This window comes from Petaurus breviceps, unplaced genomic scaffold, assembly GCF_028583685.1.
Source record: "Petaurus breviceps papuanus isolate PSGF00001 unplaced genomic scaffold, PetGlider_PUasm1.0 90825, whole genome shotgun sequence".
Taxonomy (NCBI): Eukaryota; Metazoa; Chordata; class Mammalia; order Diprotodontia; family Petauridae; genus Petaurus; species Petaurus breviceps.
This window is the reverse complement of record NW_027187353.1, coordinates 12,616,175-12,628,202: the sequence shown is the minus strand read 5'-3', so window position 1 is coordinate 12,628,202 and position 12,028 is coordinate 12,616,175. Positions and strand designations below refer to the sequence as shown.

The 12,028-nt window shown below is 38.3% G+C and overlaps 1 protein-coding gene across 7 annotated transcripts in view; it reads right to left on the bottom strand.

Moving 5' to 3' along the window:
* The window catches only part of CCSER2 (coiled-coil serine rich protein 2), a 137,835-nt gene that overhangs the window by 39,849 nt on the left and 85,958 nt on the right, over window positions 1-12,028 (bottom strand). For all 7 annotated transcript variants that reach the window (XM_069071346.1, XM_069071348.1, XM_069071349.1 and 4 more), the window contains 2 exons: window positions 4,781-4,867; window positions 3,436-3,522 (listed from right to left, as the gene is read on the bottom strand). In XM_069071346.1, the coding sequence (XP_068927447.1) occupies window positions 3,436-3,522; window positions 4,781-4,867 (174 nt within the window). The remainder of the gene's footprint in view (window positions 1-3,435; window positions 3,523-4,780; window positions 4,868-12,028) is intronic.

Genomic DNA, 12,028 nt, shown 5'->3' with positions numbered 1-12,028 from the left:
AGAAAATATGGGAGAGAGAAGATTGGAGGAGTGGATATCCTGTGGGACTGCTATTTTGGGGCAGTGGGTGGGGAAAAACGGGGAGAAAACTTGTGGCTCAAAATCTGGCAGAAATGAATGATGTGGAGCTGTTAATAAAGTATTTGAAAAATAAAAAAAAAGAAAAGAAACTACTTGTCTAAGATAAAAAAAATTGTCTCAAATAATCACAAAATTTAAAAAAAAAGTAGAAATGGATGTTAATCCTGAGAACATTATTCCCTGCTAGGATGTGACCATAGCAACTAGGTAAATAGCCTAGTAGAAGTATAAATTCCCTGCCCTGAAGGAAAAAAATGTAAAAGAAAAATCCATTAAGTTAAGCTTCTAAATTGCTGCTTTGTACAAATGACTAAGAATTTTCTCTGAGTGAAAATGAGATCATAGAATAATTATAGCTTTTCATTTTCCCAGTACAAGTTAAATCCTATTACAGTACACAAATTAGAGCAAAAAATTCTCTGTAAAACAAAAGAATGTATAAACTCTAATAAACAATTTCCAATTTAAAGAAAGAATTTAGATAGTTCCTTTGCGTTCAGTGCAAAGAGATTTAATTTTGAAGATAAAAGGGAGGAAATGTTGTTTGAAAATGTTGCCATAAAGTGATATTATTTACTAAATTCTAAAATGGATTACTTGTTGTACCAGAAATAATTTTATTATGTTCTTTCTAAACAACAAATACTTGTACAAACATATAGATAACACGGCAGTGAAACAAGAACTGCATTAGGAGAAAGTGGACATGAGTTCAAATTACATTCTGCTCTTATTAGTTTGGGTGACCTTGGGCAAGCTATCAAACCTCCCTGCACCTGCCATCAGTGTCCTGAGACTGAGGAGAGACGAAGTGAGTTCTCCAAGACTACACAGGGAGGCCCATAGTACAAAATTCAAATCCAGTCCTTTGTCCACTACACTAAATAAAAAGTTTCTACAAAATGCAAGGCATAAATAAATGAAATATCCAAAGTATGATTTTAGCACAGAAGACGTGAGTTTAAGGTGTATCATCTGAAGTGGACCTTGAAAAATCTATCCTGTGTAGGAACTGTTTAAGCATGACTGAGGAAAACTATATTACAGGTACAATGTCCACCCTTCGGGAAGTAACCCATTCTAATTTTGGCATGGAGGAGGCAAAGTACAGTTAGGTTTGGGAAAATTATAAACAGATCCATCTGACTAATGTGAACGTGTATGAAGAAGAGTACTGGGAGATAACCAGGCTGGGAACAATGCAAGAGAGTTTGCAGAGAATAAAAGAAGCATATTGGTCAATAGTCTTCCTTTAAAAGAACTCTATTTTACTGGATTCTTAAAAAAAAATCTCAACAGATATTGCTTAAGGCTTAATGTTTCAAAAGGTATTAAGGGCATTAATAAGAGAAACAGAAGACCTGGAGCTGGAATGGTTCTTTCTGAGGGTATTAAGAAGGAAAAGAGAAAGGATAAGAAAAAGAAAACACTAGTGTTGTAGAAAGGAGGAAGAGGAGGGTGGAGCTTGCTACTTCTCATAACTGGGGAATGTGAGAAGAAGGGAAAAGAAATCATAAGGAACTTATCAAAGTTGAACTATTTACATTCCTACATGGAAAAGCAATAATTGTAACTGATGAAACTTTTCTCAGTATGAAAATAGTTGAAGGAAATAGAAATATATATATATACATACATACATACATATATAGATACATACATATCTGTGTCTATCGGAGGGTATATGGGCATATGAATACATATGTGAATGTGTGTATATATGTTTACAGGTATACATAGATACAGGGCACAGGACCGATTTATTAGGAAGGGATGAAACTTAAAAGGTGAAATTAAGAGGTGAGAGAGTAATATAATGTGAGGAGATGAGGAGAGACAGAATGGAGTAAACTATCTCATATAGAAGAGTCAAGAGAAAATGGTTACAATGAAGGGAAAGAACAGGAAGGCAAAAGGGAATGAGACAACCTTATTCTCATTGAATTTGGCTTATGGAGGGAATGACATACACAATAAATAGGGTATCTCACCCTACAGGAGAGTAGGGGGGAAGGGGATGAAAAGGGGTGTGATGGGAGGGCAGGCTGGGGGGAGGGAAGTTGGAAACAACCACTTTTGAAAAGGGACAGGATCAAAGTAGAGAATAGAACAAGTGGGAGGTGGGATAGAATGGATGGAAATATAGTCAGTCTTTTACAATATTTCCACAATGGAAATGTTTTGCATAGCTACACATGTACAACTTATATTGAACTGCTTATCTTCCCAGTGAGGGTGGGTGACAAGGGAGGAAGGGAATGAATCTGGAATTCAAAGTTTTAACATCAAATGTTAAAAAAAATATACACTGTTATTAATACTATTTTACATGTAATTGGGAAATAAGATATACAGGCACTGGGGCATAGAGATCCACCATGCCCTACTGGAAAAGGTGGTATGGGAGAAGATATGGGAGAGAGCAGATATCCTGTTGTAATGGAAATGCAAATGTAAAGATCTTCCCTGCCACTAGGCCCTTTGATAGGCTTAAGAGACTCCGAGAACCTTCCTTGATTAGAAAATATACTCTGCCTCCTAATAGGCTGAATGTGGTCACATGGAGCCTGTGGCAGGAGGCTTGGTTTTCAGAAATGCCCACACCTTGATGCTTTGTGATTGGGCAGTGGGTCAAGAGGGTGGTTACATTCTCTGACCCAGGAGAAGGCTATATAATCCCTGATGTGAGGCTTTGCTTTGGGGCTCACTTTGAGAAGTGTCCTGTGATTTGATCAGATGAGACTCTGGGAAGCCATTGTTGAGAGCCCCCCTGGCTTTGAAAAACCCAGATGTTGATTTGGTATGGATGTAATGGTTGGACAGTTTGGAAACCTGTATACTTGATCCGTTTCTCTGTCTTGATAATTCTATCTGTATACTCTGAAGTTCGGGGTGCTGACCTTTTTCCCCTGAACTAGGTAAACGATACATATTTGACTGATTAAAGTAAGATTGTTAACCCATTTTGAGTTGCTTTCCTTTAACAAAGCAGATCTAAGAACCTGTGTTGGCAGCCACCCTGGGGACGCTAGGGTGCTTGCTGCTACACCTGTGGGACTGCTATTTTGTGGCAGTGGGTAGGGGAAAAAAGGGGAGAAAATTTGCAACTCAAAATGTGGCAGAAATGAATGATGTAAACCAGAAGTTAATAAAGCATTTGGAAAAAAAAGAAAATAGAGACATTTGCTCATGTGACCTCAGGTAACAAAAACGTTAGATTTAAATGTCTCAAAAACAATCATTCAGCATGATGGTTCCCAACAATGTAAAAAATAAAACAAAAGACACCTGACCCAATACAATATCAAGGGAACTAGGAAAGGTTTCCATGAAAAAACACACAGTCACACTTACTAGCTGTTGCTCTAACTGCTGGATTTTTTCATCCTTCTTCTTTAATTCTTCTTTAAGGAGTTTAATCTCACTTAACAGATCTTCATTCTGAGACAGAAAATAGGAAAAAGGGAACATGAAATTTTCTGGGAAGGAGCTTCAGGTAGAAACACAAGGCCTGGGATCTCCTCAGTCCAGGAAACTTTCCAGGTCAGGAAATTCCCTCTACCCATGCAGGTCAGGGCCTTCTCTGCAAAGTCAGAATAAGAATATGTCAGGGATAGGACTTGGACCCACAGCTTATTGTTATATGACAGTTTCAAAACACATAAAAACTAAAATGATTGTGATAGATTAAAAAAATCCCTCTGAGACACTAAGAAACTGATACATTGATGCAATAACTTATAGCATATTTCCTTAATAATAAGGTCATGTATTGAAGAAGAAATCAAAACTGAGAACTAAAGTACTACTTGAATTCATCTGTTCCTTTCTTTAAAAAAAAATTTATAAATAAATTCTATTTTACATTTATAAAGATCAAGCACTTGTAAAGAAGAATGAATTTTGGATTGTTTGGTTTCTTTTGTTCTCCTTAAGGAATAGCAAAAAAAAAAATAACCAAAGAATCCTAAAAAAAAAACTTCTCAAGAAGGGAAAGCATATCTAGCCACAAGTTCTCCCCCCATGGGGGGGGGGAGGGGAAGGGGAGAGTGGCGTTTAAAGGCCTGCAAGCTCACTAAGTCAATATTGTCACATATTGGCCACCAAAGCCACCATGGCATCATCTGGGCTGCATTATGGAGGCAAAGTGTTCATAGGGCTGAGGACACACGTCTCTCCCTGTCCTCTGCCCTTATCAAACTACATCTGCAGTACTGCATTCCATTCTGGGAACATTTCAGAAAGGACACTGATAAATTGGAGAGCATTCAAAACAAGGAAAACAAAATGGTGAAGCCCCTTGAGATCCTGCTATCTGAGGATTGGCTGAAGGGCCTGGAGACACAGAGCTTGGAGAAGAGAAGCCTTGTCGAAATGGGGGTGGAGTAATTATGTTCTACTGTCTCTAAATATCCTGACATATGGAAGAAGGGTACAATTTGTTCTGCTTGGTGCCAGAGGGCAGAATAAGTTATGAAAAAGTAAAGTTGATCTTGCTGTAAGGAAAAACTTAACAGCCAGAACTATCCAAAAATGCAATGGGCAGCAGTTTCATAAGACAATGGATCTACCCCTCAGGGAAGGTGTTAATGCAAAGGCTGGACAATCACACGTCAGGGATTCTTGTTCAGGTCAGATGATAAGGCCTTTGGAGGTACAATGACAAATTAAAACAAATTTCCTATCCTACTCGTTGTACCTTATATATCTGATCCCCAACCTCTGGTTCTGGTTCTGGACTTGACGGCAATGATAGCTGAATATCTTGTGAGCCATTCCCATCATTCTGTCCAAGAGAAAAGACAAACAAAAAACAAGCACTAGTGAAATTCATAAGTAAACCTAAAACTTTCTTTCAGCCATCTATTTCACCAGGTTCTCCTTTAAAACAGAGCAGCCAATACATGGCAAAAGAATAATTTCACCTGCTTTCCCTTCCCATGCCCTGATGAAATGAGCAGTAAAAATGTCCCCAATAAGTCAAGGAGAAAAGAGGTCATCTAGGAGAACACAGAATTGTCCTTGAATGATCAAGGACGTGACCATAAATGTGAAGTTCTCTTCAATGCCCCCTTTGTGGGTGGTAACTTCAAGGTAATGATTTATGTTGTGCTTCCTGCGTAGGAAGACAAGTGGACTGATACACAGCCACCAATTCAGTTTTTAATACCCAACATCTCACTACGCAAGAGCAGGTGTCATCAACTGCCTCACATCAGTATATTTACTGACACCAAGACAGCAGGCCTGGCCAGACATGCCTGACCTAGCCAACCCAAAGGTAGGGTGCTGAGGCAATGGGGCACAATAACAGGTGGAAGGAAGTCAAAAGGAGAGGGACAGAACACAGGTACGGCTCTTCTTCATAAGGAACAGGAAAGGCCCTACATCTTGAGGATGAAAGGTACCAAAAGTCTGGTAGGAAAAAATAAGGATTTTCTTAAGTACATTGCACAATTTTATTTTGACTGGGGCTTATACTGCATAGTGTATAATGAGTGAGTTTGCCTATAATATTTTTAAACTTCCTGTATTCTTACAGTTCAACTCACTGATGAAATCAAAACATAATGCATATAATATAAAACATAATTAACTACTAATGAATACAATATCAATAGCATTCAAAGCATTTAATAAAAATAAGTTAGAACTTGAGAAGTTTAAACCTAAATTCTAAGTGTAATTCTATTTACTGAATTAAGACTAGGGAAGAGGTACAAGCCTGTGTAATCTTCTTTTCATTTTTAAATAATTCTGTGATTATGAAAAGAAATAAAATGTTATTTCTTCATTAATTAAGAATTTATACAGCAACTACTAAGTGATCTGAACTATAGCAGGAGTTAAACTGATAATTATTTCAAGGGCACTTAACAAGAGGGAACTTTCCAGTGCTCTATTTCCTACAATCATGATAAGATGATGCAGAAAGGATGAATGAATGTTATTTATGGTTAATTCCAGGAATATGCTCCTAATAATTCAGAACATACCCCCATTGTCTATCATTAGAACAGAATCCTCATATACATAAATTCAGACCTTTTCTATAACATTTTTCAACTACTTCTCATGAATAGACAACAATGGTCAAGTGTCACAGCAAAAATGTCTTTCATTCTATTTTTATCACCTTTCATTAATTTGGAAAATTCACTATTAACTACTTTTAAATTTTATAACTGATCAATAGTGAAATACATCTAACTTAAGGAGTATAAGATCCTAGGACCAGAGGACACAGAACTAACAAAAAGTCTTGGTAAGCACCTGATCCAATCCAACCTGTTTATCTCATAGCAGAAGAAACCAAGGCCCAGAAAAGACCCACGTTGTGCTCTTCAAAGTCACGTGGGCAAGTAAGTGGCAGAACAAAGGCTCATACCCAGAGTTTCCGAGGCCAAACCCAGGGTTCTTCCCATTACAAGTGTGTTCCACATACTTTAATAATAAGCTTTTTTGTATTAACTGATTCCTGTCAATTAATGTGCGAAGATCTCAAATGAGAAGTAATGGTTCCAGTTTATTTCTTCAAAAATGAGCCACTGGTTTAAACAGCAGACTTCCATATATAAACTGTAGCTACTCTGCTAGAGCAGGCACATTTGCAATGTGTAGGGATTTAATCATAATCACAGGATTTAGAGTTGGAAGGGATTTTAGAGATCATCTAGGATTTGAAACCAGGTCTCTCCTGACTCCAGGTCCAGCACTCTTCAAGGAAGCCAAAAATGTCACAATGAATTAACTCTGAAAAAAAGCTAATAACCACATCAGATATATTCTTTGACTTTTGTTACATTTATCATCAGAAATATTGGTTATAATGCTAGATATTAAGTATTATGGTAAGGAGACATTTATCTTTTATGGTTAGAAAATGACTTTTTTTTAAACAAAAATTTCTTTTCCAAAAATAAAAAAGAATGTTATATCCTCTAAGTGTGCAAACATTTTTGAAGCCCTTTAATCATTTTTGATACATAAGAACCTACATCGATATCTCAGGTCCAATTAAAGCTGCTTGCTGAAATGGTCCCTGTCTTCTAGCTGAATTCTTACATCTCCATTTTATACTTTTGTTCATGTACTGTTCTCACCCCCACCCTCTTTTTCCAGGTTAAGTTGAATAATCTTATTTCAGAAGGCTTGCCTCTAGCAATAACAACATTCCCTTCTAATCTGTCATCCCTCAGCTTTGAGTGAGGACTTCCCCCCCAAAATAAAGTAACCATATTCTAGTGCCAAGATTCTGTGCCCTATCTGGGGGGAAGCAAAAGCTTTTCCTATTTATTTCTTGATCCGTGTTTTAGATAGGTAAAGGGGCTGGATAACTGATTTTGGAAATAGTCTGCAGATAAATTTCTGTTTTCTGGCTCCAATTTCTAGCCAAGTTTTCTTTGTAGGTATTGGGGTTCTCTAGATTTGAAGCTGGGTGAAATTTCTACTTTTCTAATACTCCAAGTCCTACTGTAACATTCCTTGATTAGGGGCACAGAAGGAAAAATTTGGAACAAAAACTGTACCTACCACTGCAATGGTAGAAACTCTTAGACTCTGCTAAAGAGAAACTAATTTTACATTGCAAATGCTCCTAAGAAATACTACAAAAGTAGTATTCTGAGCTGCAGGTACCTTTCTGCAATTTGACAAATAATGTTATGGCCCTGCCCTGCTTCTGCCCACAATGAGGGCATTGCATTCCAGGCACTACAGTGGCAATCACACAGAAGAGGCATTTAGATTGTCTGGCACTGAATCCATACAGTCAAGTTTTCATCTGTGGAATTCAGAATTGAGTCAACTAGAATTTCACAATCACTACAGTTGTTTCTTAAGAGTGGCCCTTGAATTTATTCATGACTTTTAAATTTATCATTGGAAGAGGACATGAAGCAATCTGAAACCCACGCGTGGAATGTTAATATCATTCCAGTGGTCTTGGAAATATCTGTAGGGGTAGACATATGCCCACATGGTATTTACTTAGGGCTTTTACAACATCTTAGAGGTAAACTATTTTACTGGTTCACTTTTGATCTAACATTTCCAGGATATTTTAACTTGTTAATAATAAATGTCAAATATCTACATCATTTTGATTCTAAAAACTGTACAGTAATCAAACTTATTTTTCTTGAGTTTTTATATAAATATATTAAATTTAATATTTATCTTCTCTTTTCTAAGAAAATTACTCTCATCAATATAGTGGAAGATTTCTTAATATGTAGCTATGTGAAAATACGTAACAAAATTAAATTACTAACATAAATAACATATCAAACTATGTGGTAGAACTACTCTAGAACACTCTAGACTATGAAATAGGCATATATTTTAAATGTAATAATAAGCTTCCAGAATTACTTCTGGAATATAGTTTTGTTCCCAGAATCAGTAATTTTCATCACATAATCAAGAAACCAATTTCGATTACTATATGTGACAATTTTAAAAGTGATACTCTCAGGGGCGGCCAGGTGGCTCAGAGAGTAAGAGCACTGGCTCCAGTGTCGGGATGACCTGGGGATCAAATCCCAGGCTCAGACACTTAGCACCCACCCAGAAACACCTGGCTGTGTAACCTTGACCAAGTTACTTAACCCCAATTGCTCAAAAAAATTAAAATTTAAATTAAAAAAAAGTGATACTCTTAGTCACTGTCATCCTTTTCTAATATTTCTCCCTCAAGCTCCCCAACTCCATTCTGAGGAAGAAATGCAAAATGTTGTAGTATAACAACGATAATGATGATGACACAAACAATAGCAGCATTTATATAGCACTTTAAGGTTTGGGAAAAGACTTTAAGAAGATGCTACCTCATACAAGAATCCTGTGAGATATGTGATCTGAACTCTTGAGTTCATTGGTTCTCCATTTGGAGGTGGTCAGCACGTTTCATCATAAGTCCTTTTGAATCATGACTGGTATTGTATTGATCAGAGTTCCCAAGTCTTTCAAAGTTGGCCATCCTGGCGGGAGTCAAGATGGCGGAGCAGAAGCAGGACCTCCCCTCTGCTCTGGCTTCCACCTTGCCCAATCCATGTAAAAAGGGGACTGTGAATGAATTTTGGAGCTGCAGAACCCACAAAATGACACAGAGAAGCTAACCTCCCCCTGAGGACAGCCCGGCAGGAATCGGCCAGCGCATTGCTCTGGGAGCCAAGCCCAGCCACATGCTGAGGCTTTAGCCCCAGGGCAGGCCTCACCAGTCACCAGCCGGAGGGACTCCAGATCAGCAGCAGCTGTGGCCATTTCCAGATTTATCAACACATAGGTGCGAACGACAAAGTGAGAGGTCAGTGCAGTCTGGATTTTGGGACCCAGTAAGTGGGAGTGCATGGGCTTTTGCCCCCGGGGCGAGAAGCCACTGAGACTCCTGCACAGCCAGCCAGCGCCACATGATGACTTCAGCTCCTGGCCTGCAGAGTGTAGGGGGACCAAGCACCAGTCTGAGGGGTAATCTCTCTTGCTTTAACATGCTTGGATCTGGATTGCAGTCTAGGGTAGAGGTCCTGGGGTGTGTGTCCAGCTTGCCAGAGCATGTGGAGACCTCAGAGAGGGCACCCATCTAATACCTCTGGCAGCCGAGAAAACCCCAGCATTTGGGATGAAAGCTCCTCTGTCTGGTGGCAGAGTCCTACTGTGGCAAAAAGCCCAGGGTTCAAGTGACTGAGGGGCAACATGACCAGGCAAAGGAAACAAAGCAGACAGAAGATCCCAACATTAGACTTCTATTTTGGGGACAAAAAGGAGCAAAGCATGGAACGGGAGTGAAGTCAGAACTCCTGCACCAAAAGCTTCAAAGGAAAATACGAGGTGGTTACAGGCCATAGAAGACCTTAAGAAGCAGATAAGAGAAGTGGAGGAAAAATTGGGAAGAAAAATGAGAATAATGCAAGAAAACTATGAAATGAGAGTCAACAGCCTAACTGAGGAAAATCACACCTTAAAAAATAGACTAACTCAAATGGCAAAAGAGGCTCTAAAAGGCAATGAGGAGAAGAATGCCTTAAAAAGCCGAATTTGCCAGATGGAAAAAGAATCTCAAAAGCTCAATGAGGAGAATCATGGCTTCAGAATTAGACTGGAGCAAATAGAAGCTAATGACTTTATGAGAAATCAAGATGCTGTTAAACAGATCCAAACAAATGAAGAATAGAAGGCAATGTGAAATATCTCATGGGAAAAACCAATGACCTGGAAAAGAGATCCAGGAGAGATAATTTAAAAATTATTGGACTACCTGAAAGCCATGAAAAAGTAAGAAACTAGAAATCATCCTCCAGGAAGTTCTCAAAGAAAACTGCCCTGATGTTTTAGAACCAGAGGGCAAAATAGAGGTTGAAAGAATCCACCAATCACCTCCTGAAAAAGATCCCAAAAAGAAAACTCCTAGGAATATTATAGCCAGGTTCCAGAATTCCCAGATTAAGGAGAGAATATTACAAGCAGCCAGGAAGAAACAATTTGAATATTGTGGAAACACAATCAGGATAACCCAGGATCTGGCAGCTTCTACACTGAGGGATCGAAGGGCTTGAAATATGATATTCTGGAGGTCAAAGGAGCTGGGATTAAACCAAGAGTCACCTACCCAGCAAAACTGAGTATCATGTTTCAGGGGAAAATATCATCACTCAGTGGAATAGAGGACTTTCAAGCATTCTTGCTGAAAAAACCAGAGTTGAATAGAAAATTTGACATTCAGATACAAGAAGCAAGGGAAGCATGAGAAGGTAAACAAGGAAAAGAAATCATAAGGAACTTATCAAAGCTGAACTATTAACATTCCTACATGGAAAAACAATAATTGTAACTTATGAAACTTTTCTTGGTAGTTGAAGGGAATAGAAATATATATGTCTATATATGAGGGTATATGGGCATATGAATACATATGTGAATGTGTGTACATATGTTTACAGGTATACATAGATAGAGGGCACAAGACCAATTTAACAGGAAGGGATGATACTTAAAAGATGAAATTAAGAGGTGAGAGAGGAATATAATGAGAGGAGATGGGGAGAGACAGAATGGGGTAAACTATCTCATATAGAAGAGTCAAGGGAAAATGGTTACAATGGAGAGGAAGAACAGGAAGACAAAAGGGAATGGGTCAACTTTATTCCCATTGAATTTGGCTTGAGGAGGGAATTAAATACACACTAAATAGGGTACCTCACCCTCCAGGAGAATAGAGGGGGAAGGGGATGAGAGGGGGGATGATGGAAGGGAGGGCAGGCTGGGGGGAGGGAAGTTGGAAGCACCCACTTTTGAAAAGGACTGGATCAAAGTAGAGAATAGAACAAGTGGGAGGTGGGATAGGAGGGAGGGAAATATAGTCAATGTTTTACAATATATCTACTATGTTATTGTTTTGCATTAGCCACACATGTACAACCTATACTGAACTCCTTGTCTTCCTAGTAAGTGTGGGTGACAAGGGAGGAAGGGAATGAATCTGGAATTCAAAGTTTTAAAATTAAATATTCAAATATATATATATATATATCTATATATACACTATTATTAATACTATTTTACATGTAATTGGGAAATAAGATATACAGGCACTGGGGCATAGAGATCCACCGGAAAAGTTGAAAGGGGTATGGGAGAAAATATGGGAGAGAGCAGATTGGAGGAGGAGATATCCTGTGGAACTGCTATTCTGGGGTGGTGGGTAGGGGAAAAATGGGGAGAAAATTTGTAACTCAAAATCTGGCAGAAATGAATTATGTAAATCAGAAGTTAATAAAGCATTTGAAAAAAAAAAGAAAAAGCAAAAGACACAGCAGCTTATCTGGTAACCTTGGGCAAATCACTTGACCTTTCTTAGCTTCCTTTTTCTTGTATTTAAAACAAGGGGGGTGGGGGGTGGACTCAATGGTCATCGCTTTTTTTGTTATAACTATGTTTCTATGACCATTTA